The sequence below is a fragment of the Bicyclus anynana genome, chromosome 2, assembly GCF_947172395.1.
Source record: "Bicyclus anynana chromosome 2, ilBicAnyn1.1, whole genome shotgun sequence".
NCBI classification, from domain to species: Eukaryota; Metazoa; Arthropoda; class Insecta; order Lepidoptera; family Nymphalidae; genus Bicyclus; species Bicyclus anynana.
The window spans coordinates 9,692,965-9,718,546 of record NC_069084.1 but is presented as its reverse complement, the minus strand read 5'-3'; the positions used below and the strand labels follow the sequence as shown (position 1 = coordinate 9,718,546).

The following is a 25,582-nucleotide window of genomic DNA, read 5'->3' as shown; positions in this document are numbered from 1 at the left end:
GGCAATGAAATGAACGTGATAATAAACATACATTTATTCATATCAGTATTTTCAAAGTAGTACCTCCTGAAATGTTACATTTTACAAAACGCAACTAGCTCCATCTCTTGAATAACGCTTGAACTATCAACACAACTCGGACCTACGCTACGTTTCGAACAAACACGTAGTATTCGTACGTGAGTTGATACTGAGTACTTTATAGGATTTCCGCTAGATGACGCTAACTTATATGTAACTTTCGAAAAACCTCAATTCCAATCCTGAGAGAATATATCCTTTATAACTAGGGTAGACACTATAAGCATGTATAAATTGTACCTACAAAATGAAAAAATCATACAGGTTTGTAATGAGTTCCAGGACACCTAGGCAGTGCATTTATTAACCCCCGACGCAAAAGAGGGGTGCTATAAGTTTAACTTGTCTGTCTGTCAGTCTGTCCGTGGCACCATAGCTACCGAACGGATGAAATAATTTATTTTCGTATTAAATGTGACTTATGTGCGAGTGTTCTTAGACATGTTTGATGAAAATCGAATGTCTGCAAATAAACTCGAGTGGGGTCTCGAATGAGAGCGCTCTGAAAGAAAATATTGATGGCTTGATCGAGAGTGTAATTAATAATTTCGTGAATTTCGGGTGTTTTTCAAAATTTTCAATTTTATGTTATGCATCTATGAGGTATTTGCATATTTTATAAAGAACTGTACTAAATTAATAAAATAGTGTGTTGTTGTTTATTTTATAACACATTTGCTCGTAAAGTATCGCTTATTTCACCAATTTCAATATCGTAATTTTTCAAAATTATCTTTGTGAGATAATATATAATAAAAAAACATTTATTTCTTTAATTTTAATAATTTTGACTATAAATGCCAACCATTTATCTGTATCAGAAACACAAAAATTTATTAGTAATACAGGCTGTTTTTGGTTAAAAATTAATTTGCCTGTTTTCCTTATGATAACATTTTGATTTGATCAAAATGTCATCATAAGGAAAACAGGCATACTACTATACTAACTAATAATTTAGATAGAGGTAAAGTAAGTGATGTTGTAGTTGTAATCTCTGGATTTACTGAACCAATTAAAAAAAAATCGGTGATCTGTAAGATCGGTTTTGCTGACGATAATTGAACGTGACAACGTCTTAAGAAAATACTGATGGAATGGTTGCATTTTTCAAAAGAAAATGTTCGTTTTTCTAAAATACTGTTTAATAATCTTCATAGACCAGAATATACTTTGTTTCTTGTAAAAAAGTTGGCAACCCTAGAGCGAGGGAACGACGCATGACGTCATCTTTTTCGAGTGTGCAGCGGGCTTTTTCAAATTATAAGAAGTTGTCACGTCAAAAAATACCACAAAAATCCACGTTATTTGTGAATGTCATAGGCTATATTTTATCCCCTCTTATTCTCACAGGAACGGCAACAACGCGCGTAAAACCGCGGGGCGTCGTCTAGTCTACGCTAAAGAGGTCGTCATCAAAATATGCATAGCATTTCTCAACCTTTATTTGCCGATGTATTGCGATCGTGTTAAGATGTTGACAGCGTTCGTGGCAGGCTATCAAAACATTCGGTCGGCGGGTCGTGAACTTTTGGCTAATATAATTACTTTATTTTTTTCCTGTTCTTCATCTTGACAGGTGATTAGGTTAAACAGTACGGTTACTGTAGTTTTAAATGTTAGTTGATTTATTTAAAAAATTAACATTTAAAAATCGAATAAGCGAGAGCTGTCTGGCGTGAATACATAGAGTTCCATATTTATCTAAACATATGTATGAATAAAATGTATCTGTCTGTCTGTGATTGCAAAATAACGGTGTTGTCTTCAAGAGCTTATAGCTATTTTACACGATACCAAAACACTAGCAACCTTTTTTAATTTTTTTTTGCTGTTTGTTTGTCCGGAGTTATCTTTGGGACGGCTGGACCACCGCGAAGCCTAGGCGGGTCGTTAGTTATACATATAAACCTTCCTCTTCAATCACTCTATCTATTTAAAAAAAAACGCATCAAAATCCGTTGCGCAGTTTTAAAGATTTAATATGGGGTATAGGGATGTAGGGACATAGAAAGCGACTTAGTTTTATACTATGTAGTAATGATGATAGGGATAATGAAAGCACCATCAGTTGGTGTATTTAAATAAAATGTTTATGAATACGTTTTAAATAAATTATTTATATTAGAATGTGTCTATCGTACATTTACATATTAGTATGAATTTGGAGGTCGATCACCACCGAGGTGAAGTAATATTTGGTGTTATTACACCTTTATTATACTAGCCAATGATATAATTGCTTAAATTTAAAGGTTAAGTGTATACCAATAAACAGAGTTGATTAGTTCGTGTAAGATTTGATTACGAATCAGTCAGACTCTGGTAGCTAAGCTAATGCTATACTGCAGCTGAACATCGAGCTCAAGCAAAACTTTGTAAACATATTTATAGATATCAATATAAACATACATATTTTTATAAAATACTAGCGAACCCGTCAAGCTTCGCTTTGACGTATGTGCAATTCTTCCTCTATCCCTACCCTACCCTACCCCTACCCTTAAGATCTATAATTGACTATTGAAACATTTGTATGGGAAATAGAAAAGTGTTATTTTTATGCTTTTCCCGTCAATTATTCTAATTTTTCTCACCTTTTAAACCTTCCCTATACCCCCACGAACATTTCAAGACCAAGATAAGATAAATCCGTTCAGCCGTTCTCGAGTTTTAGCGAGACTAACGAACAGTAATTCATTTTTATATATATAGATAGATTAATGAGCCACATAAAGAGTACGTTAACTTTAAAACATATTTTAGACTAGTTTTATGAATAGAATGTTTTCTAGTAAATACAATAATTAAGTTCAGTTTCTGAAGTTACCATCTGTTACGTCTGTAAGTTTAATACTTTATTTAAAAACTAGCGGACGCCCGCGACTTTGTCCGCGTGCTGTTTTAAAACAGTGTTGTTTTATCACGTTTTGCATTTTCACTCGGAACGGTATAACAATTTAACTTGAAACTTACACTAAAAGATATGAGTAGGTAAAAATTAAGTTGGTCACGAGATATTATAGGAAAACCGCAAAATTCTAAATCAATACCTAATTCACGTTTTTATAAAATTCTGTGCCATCAAGGCTCTCGCGACGCAACTGTTTATTATATGTGAGGCAAATTCATTATAGTAAATGCTAATTATAGGACTATTCTGTAAAGATGTTTTTTATCACTTCAATTGTGTGAGCTTCGAACTCTTATCTATCGCTCTCTGTCTATAGTTTTGTGTTAGACAGAGAGAGATAGAGGTAAATTCGAAAGTCGCACAATGCGAATTATACAAAACATCGTTACAGAATAGTCCTCCAGATTACAAAAATGTCAATAACAAAAAAAATACTTACTAATAAAACTAAAATATTTACTAAATCCAATTTCATTTTTTTCACGTTGATGGTGGAAGTTTGCACTTATGTTGCGCCGTGGTTCCCGTTCCCGTAAGAATACGGGGATAGTATAGCCTATAGCCTTCCTCAATAAATGGGGTAGTTAACACTGAAATTTTTTAAATCGGGCCAATAGTTCAAACTAACAAACAAACATACTCTTCAGCTTTATAATATTAGTATAGATTACTAAACAATAAGAAGTTTTTGTATCTACTTATTATTATCTAAAATATTTTCAACAGTAAGTCTTAAACTGAAACAAGCCAAATCCTAAATGGTTAAAAAGTGCAGTTTCATTTTATCAAAAGCGTTACTACTCATAATTTAATATAGCGTATCGTGGAACCTTAGCCTTAATGACTAGCTATAGCCCGCGGCTGCTCTCGATCTTCGCCTTAATTCGTTAATAGCTCTTACGAAATCCACGTATGACTCGTAAGAATTATTAGCTTGAATACCACTCGATTAATGAGTTATTGATTATACTGTGGCTTTAGGATTTCGAAAGCTTTTGAAGTAATGACAAATTATAATTAATTAGTGATCCGCGGTACATATAGTTTATGTTAAGTTCTGTCCAGATATAAGTTTTGATCGAGGTAGTTCAACTGACCCTATACTTTTGTATTGTTATTGTACCTTTTCAACCGACTTCAAAAAAGGAGGACTTCTAAATTCGACACGTATGTTTTTTTTTAAATGTTTGTTAACTCATAACTTCGACGTTTATTAAGCAATTTTGAAAATTATTTTTTTATTTAAAAGAATATTAGTATAGTATTAGGTATATAGATGCTTCTAGTTTAGTCCCATTTTATTTTATTTTTCAGAAATTTTGTGTTACAATCAAAATAACTGGAATAGTTAAATTTTTATGTTAAAAGGATTATTTTTGTTATTACTTGACGCATTTTAGGCTTAGTATATTATAGAGCTTGCTATGTGCGTACTACTGCGAACCAATACTAAAATCTATTAAAACATCTCCTACTTAAAAAAAAAATCTCTTGATAGAGATAAATTGCTCCTTGGAGCAACATACGATGCTACTTTGCCAAGGTCCAATCAGTGGCGTGCACAAAGTTTTTAACTAAGGTAGATTGTATACGTACAAATTGTACAAAATGGGAAATTCCACCTCCATTAGAGGAACGTAATGAATTCTCAGGGTATGCGTTGCGTTTATGCATACATGAAGTGCACGCCACTGGGTCCAATATATCTCTTTAACAAATTTCATCCAAATCGATTCAGTGGCTTAGCCGAGACAAAGTAACAGACAGACAGACTAACGATCGCATTTATAATATTAAGTATGGATGAGAGTGTTTGTTTTACTCGTATTTTACGAAAATGTAAATAGCTTGACACCATATCAATGTACGTAATCTCCGAATATTTTCCAGGTGTACCTACCATACTGTCACGCATCACGGTAATCTTTAATCTTATACAACATTTATGTAACGAAAATTGCAATTAATTGCCCCAACAATTCTCAATTCATGCTCTTGTATATCACTCAAGACAACATAATTGCTATAATTAAAAAAATAAACATTTATCTCATAAACTGGGTGTGACAGATTGACAGACAGATAAACTAGCGGCGCAGGACTAATACCAAAATAATTATCTATATGAAATATCTAGGAGTTAAAGTTGATTTATGATGTATGTAATTAACATAATTTAATTGAAATTATGATATTTATTTAAAAATAAATAAAAGTATATTTGTTATACAAAACATATTTGTTAGTGTAAAATTAATTATTCATCATCATCATCATCATCATCATCATTATTAACCTATATTCGGCTCACTGTTGAGGGATTAGGCCAATAGTTCTCTACGCTGGCCCAATGCGGATTGGTAGACTTCATACATGCAGAGAATTAAGAAAATTCTCTGCTATGCAGGTTTGCTCACGATGTTTTTCCTTCACCGTTTGAGACACGTGATATTTAATTTCACAACTGAAAAATTGGAGGTGCATGCCCCGGACCGGATTCAAACTCACACCCTTTGGAATCGGAAGCAGAGGTCATATCCACTGGGTTATCACGGCTTGTTAATTATTAATTTTTATTTTAAACCTATTACTTTTGGATTCAGAATTATTACAAGATTTAAATTTTTTCCTAAATAGATTGGCCCCAGATTAATTGTTTTATTTGTCTAGGAAAACAAATTAAGGTGCCCGGGTCGGTAATTAGCGATTCCTGTCATTAATACAATATGATATATACAGAATCAAAAATTTATTTTGCAGCAGGTTATTTAATCCAATTAAAAATTAATCCAAAAGAAAGAAAAAACTTATAAACAAAACGAATATATAACAATTATTATAAATTTTATGTTAGAAATCTGTACATAAAGGACACATTTTGATGTGTTATATATTTGGAACCAGTCTAGAGGTCTGTCTTGAAGTTCGGACCCGACTCTAGTGTCGAGGATCAAAAATTCATTTTGCAGCAGGTTATTTAATCCAATTAAAAATTAATCCAAAAGAAAGAAAAAACTTATAAACAAAACGAATATATAACAAATATTATATATTTTATGTTAGAAATCTGTACATTAAGGACCCATTTTGATGTGTTATATATTTGGAACCAGTCTAGAGGTCTGTCTATCTAAATTCGGACCCGAGTCTAGTGTCGAGAATCAAATATTTATTTTACAGCAGGTTATTTAATCCAATTAAAAATTAATCCAAAAGAAAGAAAAAACTTATAAACAAAACGAATATATAACAATTATTATATATTTTATGTTAGAAATCTGTACATAAAGGACCCATTTTGATGTGTTATATATTTGGAACCAGTCTAGAGGCCTGTCTATCGAAGTTCGGACCCGACTCTAGTGTCAGATCAAAACGCGGTTCGCTCGCTCGTCTGAGCCAGGTGTGAAAGTTACGTTACTTCTGTGTGACAAAGTTCATAATTTAATAAAAAAATAATAAACTTGAAGTAATAAACTTGTGTAACACAATATTAAATATAGTAATTTATTAAGAAATTAATTAATTGAAAAATATGTTACGCCAAAAAAGTTGATTTTAAATACCATTTACAGTTTTACAATCCCGATATTTAGGTACTTACAACAAAAACTAAAAACTTATAAAAGTTAAATTTTACGCAATTTTAGATAAAAATGAATTGAGAAGAAAATATAAATACAAAAAAATTTTTCGTGTCTTAAAAAAATAAAACGAATTACAGGAAGCTTTTTTGTGTCATTATTTATTAACAGACATAGATTTATTTAGATTTTTTAGTTGTTATCAAAAATCTTTGCATTTTCATAAAAATACCATTAGGAGATTTCTTTTGAAAGACTTTTTATCAAATAGCAATAATCTTCGTGATGTCAATAAAAATAAGCTTGATCATTTAGCCGATTCTTCCTTTTGAAAGTCAGTTAAAATAGATAATTATATTGTAATACTTTTTTCTCAACAAATAAAAACATTTTTACCTAGCAATATAAGATTTCTTTAGAAAGACTTTTTTATCAATTAGTAAAATCTTTGTGCATACACCCATTAAATGCGAAAATAAGATTTCTTTTAAAAGACTTTTCTTTTTAAAGTTTGTACATTGCGAGTATCAGGCAATACACTCAAGGCTTGGAACCGCAGGTGTTCGCTTTTTATTTGGTACAGATTCCGCTGTCGGTGCCGGCATGTGGTATGTGGTGCCATTAATATTGCAAACATTGCACATCCCATGCACATAATTTAGGTTTTTAGCCAAATTTCATTGGGCTTTGATATGTTTTTTCGCACTCAGTAACTCTCCAACTGTCTCATAAATAAACTTTCTCTTTACAGCTGAATTGATTATTTTTTTCACATTGACAACCAAGACACAGCTAGTTGGATATCTTTCTCGTAGAAAAAAGTCTTGATTGATGTCAATTAGGACTAAGTCGAAAGTACTTAGTTTTAAGTTTTCGATTTTTCTTATAATCATAATAACATCACCTGATATTTTAAAAGTGCTTGAAGCTAAGCCTACTTGAAATAAATGTTTTTTTAATCTGAATATATTTTAAAAAGTGTCTCGGAAAGCCAATTCTGTGATGTCTATACAATTTTTAGAGTTTTATCTATTTATCATTACCGTTACATTATATTTACGTCGTTATGGAGAATTAAAATTTTAGGCATAGGCATTTAGTTCATTCTAATTGTATTTTTTATTTTTTTTTATTGCAAATTATTAAAATATCACACACTTCCATGCCCAAACACGGTAGACAAACACGTTTTATAGCACTGCTAATCATATTCCAAAAGTTATAGCAGGTTATGAAAATATTTTTATGACAACTGGAATGATCACAACTTAATAAAAAATAAGGCCTATAAATTATTTAATTTAAATATCTTAGTTACACAAAACATTTAAATAAAATTAAACTAATTGTAAAGTTATTGAAGAAATACAATGTTTTGAGTTGATACTTAATTTTTACAAGATGTCTACTGAAAACCAAACCGACGTCCAAAATAAAGACAATATCAAAATTAGTATAGACTCTGTTCCCAATGGAACAAGTGATAACGACATTATAACAACGGACGAGGCGAAAACTGAACTAAAAATGGCTGAAATTAAAAGTGATAATCCTATAGATCTACTAGGTGTGCCCAGAACAGGTCATCGCATGTCCTTTATGGAAGAAGAGAGCGTAAAAGAGAGAATGAGATTATCTCTATTGAAGCAATGCTCAGCCATCTTGAAGCAAGGAGACCAGAGGTATGGCAAGGAGACATTGCATCGTACTTTTCAAGATGAGGTAAGTTAATTGTGCAACATTGTAAATACAGTTTTAATTGCTACATGTGTAATTGATTTGCAATGTCAGGCCTTGAACTATTTCCGTCCTTAGTAATTAAATAATCATCAAAATCGCGAATGGCCTCGTATGTTGTGATTAGTTTGAATTTCGTTTTGTAATAGGCTAGTTGACACTTTTTCTAATGGTCTTACATTGATTATTATCGTTCTGCTAGATTAATTAAAAAAGTTGAGATTTTGAGACGTGATCACATGAAAATTTTAATTTGATAGTACAAGCCAAAACGCTGTCAGTCATGATGGTCTATATTTCAACTGTTTTATGACGTCACGTTAACTAATCCTTTACCAAACGAAGCGTTTGACAAAATTAATTAACAATTAATTTGACGTTTAGTACATCAAATAATATTGACAAGTCACAAAATGGACGACAGCGTTTTATACATTTGGAAATTTTGAAAATACATGATTTTTAAATGAAGTTTTATTAATTGATATCGATATATTTCATTTACTATACGAAATAATTTTTATATTAAATTTGATATGAGTCAACTGCCCTATTATATTAAGCTTTGAAACTATTATTATTAGTAACGAAATTTTTAAGATAATATTATGATATTTATTTATTTTTTACTTTCTACTAATCTTGATCATTGTTAACCTATTTATATCCTTTTAACAAGTATCTAATTGTGCAATTTTCATTAAAACATTTAAATTATTAAGGAACTTAATAACATTATCATCACACTAGCAATAATTGAAAGGCGACAACTCAAATATCAACATTATGCTGTTAATACTACGTTTCATTTTCAAATTAAGCAAAAATCCAATTTATTTTTATAAGCCAGTTTCATCCAAGTTATTTTATCACTTATCTCGAAGTAATAAGGATGTTATAAATATGTATATGTAAAGCTGGTTGTTCGTATGTCCATTTATAAAATTATTATCCGAGATAATGGCCAATATAAAGATTCACAGAAATATTTGGTATTTGTTCTCGGGCTGTACGAGTGTAATTTGGCATCGTAAAATGCGTAATCACATTTTTAAGCAAGCTATGTTAATTGGTAAGAAAGCCATATTTTAAAAACCATAAACCATTTGCTGTCGGACAAATTGTTGGAATTTATTAATACGGCCGTATAAGGCCCATAGCACACATATCAACTCGAGCCGTACAGTATAGCCCCACTGCAACGCACACTAAACAGAATCGTAGCGTAATCGCCTCGTCTCAAGATAAGCTTACGAACCGTACGAACGTATCGTCGTCCCCAGACTTACGTTCTCCATACGTATGAATCCAGAGAAAATGTCTCTTCGTCTAACCGATAGAACGAGCGAGATAATATAAGCTTCTGGAAGCTAATTCACTATCTTTGACGTATGCTAGTTGACATATACGAAATTGAGATTCTATGAACAAATGTCACCCTGTGCCTACTGATGGATATCATACAGTATGTAGATGACATTTTCTCAGTTGATTTGATGTTTATTTTAATAGACCGATAGAATTGACTGCGAGACTGTAAAGTAACGATTCCTATCCGAGGTGATGTGTGTGCTGTGACCTTAAAGTTATTGCTGTGTAATGATGTTATAAGCACTGGGGGCTGAATTAATTGTACAGTTTCAAAATTCTGGAAACTGTTATGTTTTGCGTCCATCCAAGTCTGTGTGAGAGTGGGAGACAAAAACTTTTTTAACACCTAATTAACCCCCTAGAGCTTAAGAGTTTAAGTTTAACCTTAAAGAGCTTAAGCTTAACCTTAAAGAGACAGTGTGTTTTTTTTAAATGTGGAAAATAAATGTGGTGTGTTAAAAGTGTTTAATATAATATAAGATAGCCTTACCAGATCACGCGTCACATAAAATATTATTTTACAAAAAACCACAAAGCGGAGCTCGGTTAGACAGATAATAATCTGCTAAGAACTTAAACCAAATTGGAACACAGATTTGTCATCGTGGTATACACACCCATACATCAATCTGCGCATACCATCACAATCCTCTAATCACCACACATGTTTCGATGGTATTGAATCGGTAATGTTTAAATGCCTATCGAAAGCTTATCTAAGATTTAAACGGTACATGATAAATTGGGATAGCCTCGTGAGATGTAACACGTCTGTCCGTGTATAATGTTGAAGTCGTGACGTGGCTGTGACGATCGATCTCAATATTGTCACGCGCGGCCATGTACGGGTTATATGGGCTTAGATATAGCGTGCTGTGTTGCACTTTATAGTAAACTAGCTGACACCCGCGACGTCGTCCGCGGAAGTCTGAATTTTTACACCACTTTTAACACAGGCGAAATTGCAGACTTAGCGACATCGTGCGCAATGTAGCTTGTTTGTCGGTTTTTTACCGGATGTACAATACCGTCTTTACCTTAAGGGCCGTCCCCATTCTCAGTGGGCCCCAAAGGACTGAAACTATAGACATACCTGCTTAAAGATTTTGCTCAACAGAAAAGAAACCATTATCGTAATTGTAACCAAAACACAGATCATTCAGTATTTGATAAATAGTTATACTTGATAAAAATGTTAGTATAATTTGATTTTGTTACATTCCCAAAGGGCCCCAAATTCTTGTGTGCCCAAGAGCCCCAGCCTTGTTTAAGACGGCGGTTCTGATGTACTTAAGTATTATTGAGTAAGCGTGCTCAGGAACTTCACCATCTAGTTCCTCCTTCTCATTTCTACCACAGAACAGCAAGACGTCGCGAACGGTGGTATCCATATATTGTGGACTAGCAGATTCCCGCGACTTCGTCCGCGTGAAAATCGATGTACATTTTCGAACCCTTCGCCCCTTCTATTTACATTTTCGAATTTTTTTATATATGAAAAATACAAAATCATAACCCCTATACAATAAAGTGCGCGTTTTTTTCGCTTGGGTAAAATGCCCAGCCATAGCCACGGTCGGTAGTCCCATCATAAGCCCCCGACCGAAGTTTTTTGTGCTTGGGTAAAATGCCCAGCCTTAGCCACGGTCGGAGGCCCGTGTACAATAAAGTGCCGAAGGCCGGTGTACAATAAAGTGCCCGGCCGAAGGTCACGCGTTTTTTTCGCTTGGGTAAAATGCCCAGCTATAGCCACGGTCGGAGGCCCCATCATAAGCCCCCGGCCGAAGGCCGGGCTACAAAACAGTGGGCGGCCGAAGGCCGCGCGTTCCGGTTTTTGTGCATCGGTAAAGTGCCCAGTCGTAGCCACGATCAGAGGCCATATCACAAACCCCCGGCCGAAGGCCGGCGTACAATAAAGTGCGTGGGCGAAGGCCGCGCGTTCCGGTTTTTGTGCATCGGTAAAATGCCCAGTCGTAGCCACGATCAGAGGCCATAACACAAACCCCCGGCCGAAAGCCGGAGTAAAATAAAGTGCGCGGCCGAAGGCCGCGGGTTCTGTTTTTTGTGCATCGGTAAAATGCCCAGTCGTAGCCACGATTAGAGGCCATATCACAAACCCCCGGCCGAAGGCCGGTGCAAAATAAAGTGCGCGGCCGAAGGCCGCGCGTTCTGTTTTTTGTGCATCGGTAAAATGCCCAGTCGTAGCCACGATCAGAGGCCATATCCAAACCCCCGGCCGAAGGCCGGAGTAAAATAAAGTGCGCGGCCGAAGGCCGCGCGTTCCGTTTTTTGTGCATCGGTAAAATGCCCAGCTGTAGCCACGATCAGAGGCCATATTACAAACCCCCGGCCGAAAGCCGCGCGTTCCGTTTTTTGTGCTTGGGTAAAATGCCCAATCTTAGCCACGGTCGGAGGCCCTATCACAAACTCCCGGCTGAAGGCCGGGCTACAGTACAGTACAGTACAGTGCGCGGGCGAAGGACGCGCGTTCCGTTTTTTGTGCTTGGGTGAAATACCTAGCCGTAACCACGGTCGGAGGCCCTATCATAAGCTCCCGGCCGAAGGCCGGTCTATAATAAAGTGCGCGGCCAAAGGCCGCGCGTTTTTTTTCTTGGGTAAATTGACCAGGAAAAGCACGACTTTTCATACAAACTTTTAACCCCTATTTCACTGCCTTCAGATTTTATTTTCGTTATAAAAAGTGTACTTTATCCTGCTCCGTATTATATTCTCATACACTGCTAAGTTTCATTTGAATTCATTCAGTAGTTTCAGCATGATGACCAGTCAACAAAAAATACGGACAGACAGACAGACAAGAAATCAAAATAAATATTTTGTATCGATTGTATAATGCCCTCTAATAAAATTTTTTAAAATATCTTCTATGTACAGAATTTGACAAAAGTATAGATTAGCTATTATACACTCTCATAAAGGCCCAAAATGAATGATCTCCCCTTAGGTCAATCTAATAAGTAGTTATTGCTTGAAACAGTAAACTTGCATACCATTATACGATAAAAAGCAGACAATGTGACTATTTAAACACAAAAAGAATTATCCAATTTGAACCTGAACTTTTAAGTAGTTCCTATGATAAGCTTGGCGCGTTCAACCAAATAAACAAACAAATTGGTTAGTTGAGTATAGAATATGTGCCTCAATATCGTTATTATACAGTTTTAGTGGAAAACTCGTTTCTCCAAATAACGCCTGCAAATCAATTTGAGCAATCCGGTTTTTTCAAGATAACTTTTTTTCTATCTGTCCGATCTTAATGAAACAAAGCCTATATGTTGCCCTGAACTTTGCTTAATCTATTGGTGAAAACCGCATCAAAATCCGTTCAGTAGAACCAGAGAATAGCGCGAACATACAGACAGAAGGACAGACAGACAGACAGACAAGAAAATTAAAAAAAATATTTTTGTATTCTATTGCTCGTTTCTAATCGCCCTAACTTGATTTTAGTTAAATTTGGACAAAGTACAGACACGCGATTTCTACTCTTTTATTATAGTATAGAATAGAATAGATAGAAGTATAGATAGATAGATAGATAGATAGATGTCCAGGCAACTCGTACGAAACGATTGCATCCACATTTCTAATTCATACAGCAAGAATTTGGAATGACCTTCCGATCTGATCGCATCGGATCCGATCCGATTGGCGTTTGTGTTTCCTGACACTTATGATTTAAACATATTCAAAGCAAGAGTGAATGGGCATCTTCAACTTAGACAGGCTTAATTGTAGTCAAGCGCTAAACAAAACAAAACCTCATTTATTAATTTAAGTTTTATTCATTTTAACTGGCAGATCTACCTGCGGCTGACTAGCACTCGCAACAAAAATGCGCGTGTAGCCTTAGAGTTACTCCAAGGTAGTATCCATTTGATCATTATTTTGTTACGGAACTATTTTAAAATTATTATATCTTCTAAGATATTCCTAGAAAGTAAATAGTATAATAAATAATAGTAGTCGCTAAAGGCAAACATTATCACTAAGCCCGTCGACTCACATTGAACTAGCCATTTTCATACATTCTGCAAAGTTACAGCGATGTGACATCGCTCATTTCCATGGCAACTACGTTGTTAGTGATATTTTATCTTTGGCATCCCATAGGGTTCATCCAACATCGACGAGTTTGAAATAGCGGAGTCATATCCCAGAACTTCATACCCCTTCTATAAGAATTTTAGTGAGCTGTTCAAATAATGATGAGATCTTACTATTTATATATCTTCGAATCAGCTGCCACTTGATGACATTGAATGCACATGTTGAATTATTTTCGCTGAACAAGTAATTGGAATATTAAGAAGGTCGTACCTATTATTAAATCAAGCTAAATATTTGGTATACAATTATAGGAAGAATGCTTTTTAAGATCGCTGCACCCGTTTCTTTACAAGAAATCCTAAAGTAAACTTTCCTTACGAAGAAATAGAACAGAAAATTCTCGTGTTCCGATCCGACATACTGAAATATTAAACACTTTAAGAGACGGCATGAATAAAACATCGACGTGTCGCCGTATCGATCACACCCTAATGATCTATCGATCAATGATCTATAGATCAGTGATCTAACGATGATGTACGTGCGCGGTGTCCAGGAGTTATGATCATAGCGTTTATGGCTGACTAGATATTGTCAGGCGGGAGTATAGCGAATGAATGCACAAGTATATTTTCTGTTTTTGTTATATTTTGTATTTTGCTAAGCGTATATTTTTACCGACCACCGAAGGGTAATGTATTTATATATGTGCGCATGTCAGTTCTTAGATTGATTTTGACAAATAAGGATTGGTTTTTTTATTTCAAGATTATGATATTATTCTATCCAGTACCTATTAAGTTGTCAGTGCTTGATCATTATTTAATTTTCGCAAGATATGCATACTTAAAAAACATCGAGGCAGTCAGATAGCTTCGATCCGTTTTAGATGTCATTATTAAAAGAACCATGATAAAAAATATTTTTTTTTTGCAAACTATTCCTTCAGCTTTACATTTATATATCCATCTTCTTTTACGAGTATCTAGGCTGTAGATTAATTTCGTCCAGAATTGTATGCGGTTCTTGATTGTTAGATTATCGATGTAACCTTCATACGTATTTATTCGTCTTGTCTATGCCTAGACTTTGATTAACAACTGCCTTTAAAGTACACGTAGGTATCGCTAACTAGGTCAGATACAAGTTAAGATATGTCGTGATTGGTTGAATCTGAATGTGGAACGGCCAATAGCAATGCTTTATGTCATGTCACCTGTCGATACATGCAATTAGATTTAATACAAATTAGTTTTAAATCAAACGTTCAGTTAAGTTGAGCGAAGGTTGAAGGTGATCTTGTCTTCAAATGTTTTGCTAACTCTTAATATAATAATGTCAATGTTGTTATGAAATTACAGTATTCAATTAGCTTAATTCGTTTTTGTATTGATATAAACGTAACTTTTATTTGTCTACTTGTGTATGCAAATTGTTGTGAAGGTATACAAATCTAAGAATTGAATATTGGAAAAGGATATTTATTCTGCCTTTTGTCGGTATTTACAGAGAATAATCTTTTTAACCTTAAAATAATCTTTTTTGAGAGCCGTAACAGCCCAGTGGATATGACCTCTGCCTCCGATTCTGTAGCGTGTGGGATCAATCCGGGGCATGCACCTCCAACTTTTCAGTTGTGTGCATTTTAAGAAATTAAACATTACGTGTCTCAAACGGTGAAGAAAAACATCGTGAGGAAACCTGCATACCAGATAATTTTCTTAATTCTCTGCGTGTGTGAAGTCTGCCAATCCGCATTGGGCCAGCGTGGTGGACTATTGACCTAATCCCTCTCATCTTGAGTGGAGTCTCGAGCTCAGCAGTGAGCCGAATATGGGTTGATACCTAATGATGATGATGAATCTTTTTAACAAAAAATAGAACCGATTTCAAAGACGTACTTCAGTTATTTTAATTTTAACACAAAATTACTAAACCGATTTTCAATAAAATGAGATTGGGACCAATCTGAAAGTCTCTATACTCTTTCAAACAAAGAATTTTCATATTTGAGTAATAAATGATGTTATGATGTCACAATTATTAAAAAAAATACGCGTCATATTGAGCACCTCCTCCTTTTTTTAATCGGTTAAAATGAGGGGTGAAATATAGGAAGAATGTAAAAAATAGTGCTACCTACCATTTTCCAATTTAAAGATAATTAGAATTAGTAGGTATAGTTATATAACGTTGACGGCCTCCGTGGCGCAGTGTTATGCGCGGTGGATTTACAAGACGGAGGTCCTGGATTCGATCCCCGGCTGGGCAGACTGAGATTTTCTTAATTTGTCCAGGTCTGGCTGGTGGGAGGCTTCGGCCGTGGCTAGTTACCACCCTACCGGCAAAGACGTACCGCCAAGCGATTTAGCGTTCCGGTACGATGCCGTGTAGAAACCGAAAGGGGTGTGGATTTTCATCCTCCTCCTAACAAGTTAGCCCGCTTTCAACTTAGACTGCATCATCACTTACTATTAGGTGAGATTGTAGTCAAGGGCTAACTTGTAAAGAATAAAAAAAGGTCAATTCTACGCGTACACAATCTTATTCAACAATACTTTTACGTAAAACAGTTAAGTAGAAGCAACTTAAATGATATACAACTTAGTTAGCGATGTCAACATAGTGATTTTATCAGATACAGTCAGCAGAAATGTTGATTGACATTCGATCGACACGCATTGATCGAATCTACAACTGACGCCAACCGCAACTGTTATTGATTTTTAAATCATAATATGAATTTTATGATACGAGAGTAGATAAATCCATACTTCCATATTAATGATCCTACTATAATATAAACACGAGTGTTTGTATAGATGTATGTTTGATACTCTTTAACACCGCTACTACTGAAGCGATTGTTATCGCCGCATCGCAACAACTTGCGGTACGGACGGCTTCAGTGTGCTCGTGGCGTTCGAGCCGTCCACATCTCTTGTTGTGTGATTCTTTATGGATTGCTTGGGATAGGTGGAGAGAGTGACTTGAGTGGAAAAGGGGAGTGTTTGTTAACAGTCAAAGGTACCTTTAACCCTACACACATCGTTCACAAGTGCGTGACTCCACTCAAGGTCATTCTCTGCCATTCTAGGGCCTTATTTTGGTTACAGTTTGATTTGTTAATTAAGTTGTCCTGACAAGTGTTGTGACATTAGTTTTCTTATGACTTTTGAGTCCTATAATGCGATTTGACAGAAATTTGGAATGGTAATAGATTTTACTCTGTATTAACATATGCTACTTTTTATCCCGAAATCAATGGATTCCCGAGATTTGTGAATACCTAATGATTTTGATGGTATGGATGTTTGTTACTGTTTCACGCCTCGGCTATTGCACTGAATCACCTGAAATTTGAAGTAGATATAGATTATAGTCTGGATTAACACATAGGCTACTTTTCATTCTGGAAAATCCATGGGATTTGAAAAAAACTGAATTCCATGCGAAAAAAGTCGCGGGCGTCTGCTAGTATTAAATATTATACAGATAAATAAGACATTGTTGCAAAAAACAGCATACTTTTATTTAAAAAAATACATGGTTTCGTAGGATTTGTAAAACATAGAATTTCACGCGAACGTAGTTGTGAGTATACAATAGACTATTAAATTCTTTAATTTTTCTAGAGAATATTGAGCTTAGAACTTCTAGATAAAATAATATAAATAACAATTGCTTGCGTGGGGTAAATTTATTATGAGCTCGATTGGAAAGAATGAAGTGTAATGCAGGCTACAGACCTGCAGTTTTAACTGTGTTATTTTAACTGTAAGTAGAACTTCTCAGCTAAATCAGCTGATTTTGAATTTTCGATTATATAAAACTGTACAGCTAAAGATGACATGATAGCCCAGTGGATATGACCTCTGCCTTCGATTCGGAGGGCGTAGATTCGAATCCAGTCAGGGGCATCCAACTTTTCAACTTTTCAGTAATATTGGGCAATTAAATATCACGTGTCTCAGCCGGTGAAGGAAAAACATCGTGAGGAATCCTGCATACCTGAGAATTTTCTTAATTCTCTACGTGTGTGAAGTCTGCCAATTCTCTCATTCTGAGAGGAGGCTTCTGAGTCGAATATGAGTTGTTAATGATGTACAGTTAAAACTGAAGGTCTGTAGCCCGTTTTAATCATTATCAATGTTCGCCAAACTAGAAATTCAACATGTAAACGGATTCCATCACGACGTGCACTGTATATGAGAAAAATTCCTGGCCACTGGACCGTAATATCAGCTTCTTACGAACTAATACCTCTCATAATTAACAGTTTTGATATCGATCGGGACGGAAGTGAGCTTTTTTTGTTTCGGCATTAATTCAGCGACAGATGACTTATTGGCGTTGTTGGTATAATGATACATGGTCTCCTATCTTTTAAATTTTTTTCTGTTCTAAAGTACCAATTAGGTATTCAATCTCAGACCAATTTTGACGGCCTCCGTGGCGCAGTGGTATGCGCGGTGGATTTACAAGACGGAGGTCCTGGGTTCGATCCCCGGCTGGGCAGATTGAGATTTTCTTAATTTGTCCAGGTCTGGCTGGTGGGAGGCTTCGGCCGTGGCTAGTTACCACCCTACCGGCAAAGACGTACCGCCAAGCAATTTAGCGTTCCGGTACGATGCCGTGTAGAAACCGAAAGGGGTGTGGATTTTCATTCTCCTCCTAACAAGTTAGCCCGCATCCATCTTAGACTGCATCATCACTTACCATCAGGTGAGATTGTAGTCAAGGGTTAACTTCTAAAGAATAAAAAAAAATAAAAAATTACCTTTGGACTCGTATCGCATTCAAATTCACCAACTAAACTGTCTGTCGTTTTTCACGGGGGACGAGGTAAACTGACATCGAAATATTTAACACCAATAAATATATCCTGTGTCCTTACACTACACACAACAATAAATTCAAATTGTAATACACACACGTGTAATTTTAACACAATGAACACTTGAAACGATTCTATAGACGCAGTTTGTATAAATACTTTTGACAGAGACGTTACCCTAGCGAGGCAGGTCCTATAGTAATTGGTCTTAGTATTCAATAGGCTAACGATCTAGCTCACTTGTAAGTAATTAATTATACTACCGGAGAGAGCCGTGATAGCCCAGTGGATATGACCCCTGCCTCCGATTCGGGAGGGTGTGGGTTTAAATCCGGTCCGGGGCATGCATTTTAGTGTGTCCTAGCATAGTGACCATACACGCAGTATGGGCAATTTCGTTGATTGATTTCAGTTATTTTCATTTTAACACAAAATTACTGAACCGATTTTCGTGAAAATTAAATGATGTCAATCTGGAAGTATACTCTTTTCAACAAAAAATAATTTTCATATTTAGTTATTAATATATAACAAACATTAAAAAAATAAAAAATTATACGCGTTGAATTAAGAACCTCCTCTTTTTTTAAGTCGGTTAAAGATTAACATGCTTTTTATATTCTTTTGCTAAGCATTTTCTCCATTAGTAAAATTCATCTAGTTACCTACGTAATAAATTCCGTAACCAAAAATCAGCCTCCGATTTCAATGGTCATCAACGATAACAACTTAAGGGTTCCAATTTTTAATTAAAAATTCTTTAAGTTTTAATTACTCGAGTGCTTCATTATTATATAGCCCTTGGGTTGATTACTAAAAAAAATAATTAAATAAATGTGTCGGTCTTCTTTTTGCACGTTATCTTTCTTTTTATTGCATTTTTAAGTGTTATTTATATTTTTAATTAACTTAATATTTTAATTAAACTTTGTATTTTTAATTGACGACCTCCGTGGCGAAGTGGTAGGCGCGGTGGATTTACAAGACGGAGGTCCTGGGTTCGATACCCGGCTGGGCCGATTGAGATTTTCTTAATTAGTCCAGGTCTGGCTGGTGGGAGGCTTCGGCCGTCGCTAGTTACCACCCTACCGGCAAAGACGTACCGCCAAGCGATTTAGCGTTGTTACGGTGTCGTGTAAAAACCGAAAAGGGGTGTGGATTTCATCCTCCTCCTAACAAGTTAGCCTGCTTAAATCTTAGACTGCATCATCATTTACCATCAGGTGATCAGAGATTGTAGACAAGGGCTAACTTGTAAAGAATAAAAAAAAAATACCTTAACAAGTTTTTAACAACTTCATCGTATCGTGTTGAATCTAACACCCAAGTCACGAAAGATCTAATTTTATCTTTGTATCAAGTTGCTTCCGTTTTGCCGTTGTAACTCGTGTCAGAAAGTTCTATATATTAACGACGTTGACTGATTGTGTATCGAGAACTGTAATATTATCTTTTGGTTTTGTAATTATCGCTTCTGTCTTGATTAAATACTTGTTTTGTACTATGCATATTTATAATTCAAACACGTATAGTAATTTTATATTCAATATTGTAGTCTATCTATCTATCAGCGGCAAAGAGTCCATAAAGGCCGATTCCCGGCGGGTTACCTTTTAAAAATCTATACATACATATTCATTATTGTATTGAACATAAATTTATGGATGTATAAAAATCCGGATTTTCAATAAAGCGGTATGCATTTCCTTTTCTTTGGGGCGGCTTACCTTCGTTGAAATTCCATCCTTTGCCACTGCTATCTATACTAATATTACAAAGAGGTTAAAGTTTGTGGTATTGTAGAGGGATCTCTCTTTGGATCTGCTAAACCGATTTTGATATTTTTGAGTTGATGTGTTTCCATAACCTTAAAATTACTAGGTACGATTCCTGACTACTTTTGGGGTTTACTCGACAATATTCATAAAGAAGAACATTACAACTTAATATCCGAAGATTTGTTTCGTATATTTGTATAGCTTTTGAGTTCCCTTAGAGATTTAAATTATATCATAACTAGAACTAGTGAACGTACGCGACTTTGTCCGCGTGGAATTCAAAAATCCCGCAAGTACCACGGATTCTTTCAGGATCAGTAGTAGCATATGTGTTAATCCAGAATAAAATCTATTTCCATCGCAAATTTCAGCCAAATCGCTTCAGTAGCCGCAGCGCAGAGGAGGAATAAACATACACACACACAACCTTTCGTCTTTATAATATTAGTGTGATACTGTTGTACTAATATTAATTTAATTAAAACATCAAAGCAGCGCATTTACATAATCTGCCATCGAATTGATTAAAATATCGATCGTCGATTCACTTTCTCTTGTGATCTTGTAAGTAATATGCTACAAATTATCGCAAGGGAAGGCGTCGCATATTATCTTTAATATTATAATTAAGAGATGATATGTCCAATAACGATTAACTTTAAATGATAATTCATACTTTGTACAACCTGTAGTTATACAATTTTAACTAGTCTCATTCATTCTCTCTTTATAATATCCTGGCATCTATATAATCTTTATCGCTCTTTCTTCGCAAGTTCTCTCGTCAGGGGTTGCCTGGTAGAGATTACTTATAGTAATAAGGCCGCCTTTGCATGCTAAGTTTAATTTATGTTTTTAATGTTTCAATTTATAATTGTATTTTATGTGCAATAAAGTATTTCTTCTTCTTCTTCTTCTTCTTTATCAAATTTTTGATATCATTCAATGCATTAATATTAAGTTAGAACTGCTGTTTTGATTTTCTCAATCTCACCCGCGTATCTGTAATTAATAATAAGCGCCAATGGCGCTTATTATGATTGATATGATTGATGACGAATGAAGAGATGAGATAAAAGTCTATGAATTCTAAATGAATTGGTTAAATTCATAGAATTATATATACGTATATAAACAATATGTGGGCGAGCTTAACCTGCCTACTTAATAAGATACCCAAGTATTTCTTTATCCATACTTTTTATTTTTCTGTAATTTTATATTAGAGAGCCCAGTCGACCTGTGCCTCCGATTCTGGAGGGCTTAGGTACGAATCTGATCCGAGGCATACACCTCCAACTTTACAGTTATGTGCATTTTACGTAAGAAATGAAATATCACGTGTCTCACACGGTAAATGAAAAACATCGTGAAGAAACGTGCACACCAGAGAATTTTCTTAATTTTTTGCGTGTGTGAAGTTTGGAATTGGGACAGCGTGGTGGGTTATTATTATTTGGCCTAACCCTTCTCATTCTGAAAGGAGACTCAAGATAAACAGTGAGCCGAATAAATACAAAGAAGAATATATTATACTTGTAAGTAATATATACCAAAATATTTAACTTAATATGATACGATTTATTTTTTATAACAAACCTATATCCTAAAAACATCGATGATACTCGAAACGAAACTGTGTAGATAGTCCCTTAACTTAAAGGCTAGATTTGACTCAACATTTTGACAGGCGTTGGAGCTATTTGAATATTGAGATAATTGGATTATCCGTCAATACAATCACCTCTGCACCTTATATTACCAGTTAAGTTATTTGTTGTGGTTTTTTAAATAGTTTAACTTAAAACATTTAAGAAAGCTGTTTTTTCTGGCCCTTTCAAATTTGACCTCTCTCAAATCGTGGTAACTTTGGGAGGTTGCAGCTGTATCAATAGTCCAGAACCTCAATCGTCCTAGTAAGTATAAAGCGGAGAGTCTGGGCACAGTAAAATACGACATCGTACCGGAACGCTAAATCGCTTGGAGGTACGTCTTTGCCGGTAGGGTGGTAACTAGCCATGGCCGAAGCCTCCCACCAGCCAGACCTGTACCAATAAAGAAAACCTCAATCGGCCCAGCCGGGGATCGAACCCAGGACCTCCATCTTGTAACTCCACCGCGCATACCATTGCGTCACGGGAGTATGATATGTACATATGACAATATATTTGTGTTTTTTTTTTATTATTCTTTACAAGTTAGCCCTTGATTACAATCTCACCTGATGGTAAGTGACGATGCAATCTAAGATGGAAGCGGGTTAACTTCATAGGAGAAGGAAGAACGTTTCCCTTTTCGGTTTCTACACGACATCGTACCGGAACGCTAAATCGCTTCGGTATGTCTTTAGCCACGGCCAAAGGCTCCCACCAGCCAGACCTGGACTAATTAAGAAAACCTTAATCGGCCCAGCTGGGGATCGAACCCAGGACCTCCGTCATACCACTGCGCCATGGGAATATGATAGGTACATATGACAATATAATTAGGCTATATAGTAGCATAGGAAAGACTAACTTTTAGCTTTTATAATATGATAAACCTGCATAAAATAGGTACGTGCATTTTAAAAAAAAAAGCATGTGACGAAACACCAAAATTACATATGCATGATCACAGAACACATGAACCGCCAAAGCTAACGTGTATTTTTAATTCCGTGTGCATGACAGTAAGCAGTCGCCCCGTTGACTCTTTAATCAATCAATCAATAATTATTATTAATTACAGATATGATTGATGACGAATGAAGAGATGAGATGAAAGTCTATGAATTTTAAATGAATTGGTTAAATTCATAGAATAATATGTTCGTATTTAAACAATATGTGGGCGAGCGAGATCTCTGTTATGATAAAGCATTTTCTAAGCGAAATAATGGACTTATAATGTATACACAAACTCATCTCGACCGCCCAGATATATATATATTTTTTTATTGTTTATTCCGTTTCTACACGGCATCGTACCGGAACGCTAAATCGCTTGGCGGTACGTCTTTGCCGGTAGGGTGGTAACTAGCCACGGCCGAAGCCTCCCACCAGCTAGACCTGGACCAATAAAGAAAACTTAAATCGGCTCAGCCGGGGATCGAACCTAGGACCTCCGTTTTGTAAATCCACCGCGCATACCACTGCGCCACGGAGGGCGTCAAAAAATATTCTTTATATGAAACGGTCTGATGTTCTAATTTGACCCATTTAAATTGTATAAATCTAGAAAGCGCAGTGTTGGTCGAGCCCCCACCAGGTGGACTGACGACATCAAGCGAGTCGCAGGGATCCGCTGGATGCAGGCGGCTCAGTATCGTGATGTTTGGAAGTTCCTACTAAAGGCCTATGTCTTGCAGTGGACGTCCATCGGCTGATATGATGAATCTGAATAATTAATTGATGTGAGACACGTAAATAAAAGACAAAATATACTAAGTAAATATTAAAAGATTTTTGAATCAAAAAAAGGTTTTTCGACCCTGCCAGGATTCGAACCTGGAATCTTCTGATCCGTAGTCAGACGCGTTATCCGTTGCGCCACAGGGCCGTTCGCTGAATGTTCTCAAATATGATGTTCTACTTGTAATTAGTGTTTCTTTATTATCAAAGTAGCCTATGTCACTCTCCATTCTTTCAAGTATCTCCACTTACAAAATCGTGAAAGACGGACAAACAAACAGATATACACACACACTTTGACATTTACTATTATTTTTATTCACTATTATTTTATTTTATCTGTCACTGTTTTGAGTTAGATTTGTCATAATCATTGTCAATCTTAAAATGTTGAATTCTATAAGCATACATATGTTTTCTTTTTTATTTGTTTGCTTTTAAATTAGGATTATACATAGTCTATTTAAATTTTTCATACACCAAATTATTATGGTAGAAAGTATCAGGGTCCTATTATATTTAAGTAATCTTTGTAAACCTGCTTTCTGATGAATAAATAAATTATTATTATTATTATTATTATTTATAATATTAAAGTAAAGTATGGATACAGATGCATATCTATACTAATATTATAAATGCGAAAGTAACTCTGTCTGTCTGTCTGTCTGTCTGTTACCTTTTCACGGCTAAGCGGCTGAACCGATCTAGATGAATTTTGGTATGATCGTAAATGGGACCTTGGAGCAAAACATAGGATACTTTTGACCCTAAAATAAAAATAGAAGGTGGTGAAACAGGGGTTGAAAGTTTGTATGAAAAGTCCTTCATTTTTAGAGTTACATTTTTAAAAATTTATTCTCAAATAATAAAAAAGATACGAAATATAATGTGATTAAAGAATTTTTAAAATTTAATTCCTAAAGAGATGAAATAAGGGTTGAAAGTTTACATTGATTTCTAAGCGGACGAAGTCGCAGGCGTCCGCTAGTTTTTATACACACAGTCGACATAACAATAAAAAAATATTAAAGCAATATAGCAATATAATGTAATTAGTATTACCATCAGCCCGCCAATCTACATATTTCCCATAAATAGTGTAACAATTGATACACTGTCTATATTATCTATTCCAGGGTAGGCGAACCTTTATGCATCAACGTGCCATTTTTTCTAAAAAATGTTTAATGGGGTCATTGGCGTGCCATCAAATAATTTTGACTTTCTGATTATTTGGAGAATAACAATAATAAATACTATCAAAACTCTTTATGAAATAAAGTAAACAAAAGAGGTACATTTTGGAATGTTTTTATTACACGGATAAATTAAATTATTGTAAAATTAGTGTGACTTCTGTTGCTGCAGGTTAGATGACAAATAATTTATGTCAAATACCTACTTTACACATGTTTTATGATCGGCGACGTGCCCAAAATATTGTGTCGCGTGCCATCAATGGCACGCGTGCCATTGGTTCGCCTACCCGAGGCCGTTGTTATAGAATAGATTCTATTCTATAACAAAGGCCTCACAATCTTAATACCATCAGTAACACACTAGACACATAATTTATTTCTATTAATTAAAATACCACAGTCATAACTGCTTTTCCACACCAAAGCACACAAAAACTCAGTATTACCTCTACACAGTTCTTTCTCATATATGGCGCCATTAATGATCGGAGCAAACAAACTAACAAACTTTTTCTATTCAATTATACCACAGATATTAATAAGGACGGCCGGGGCTCCAAACATGGCTTAATCATGTGATAAGGAGCAATCAAATGGATGGTATGGCCTAAT

The 25,582-nt window shown here is 35.2% G+C and overlaps 1 protein-coding gene and 1 non-coding gene across 2 annotated transcripts in view; one reads left to right on the top strand and one right to left on the bottom strand.

Moving 5' to 3' along the window:
• The first annotated feature begins 6,379 nt into the window (after positions 1-6,379).
• The window catches only part of LOC112054772 (NADPH oxidase 5), a 59,957-nt gene continuing 40,754 nt past the window's right edge, over positions 6,380-25,582 (top strand). Inside the window, exons 1-2 of the mRNA XM_052887254.1 lie at positions 6,380-6,398; positions 7,981-8,301. Coding sequence (XP_052743214.1) covers positions 7,981-8,301 — 321 coding nt within the window. The 5' untranslated portion in view covers positions 6,380-6,398. The remainder of the gene's footprint in view (positions 6,399-7,980; positions 8,302-25,582) is intronic.
• On the bottom strand, positions 23,844-23,916 carry Trnar-acg (transfer RNA arginine (anticodon ACG)). Its single transcript has one exon. It is a non-coding gene; the product is annotated as a tRNA-Arg (tRNA).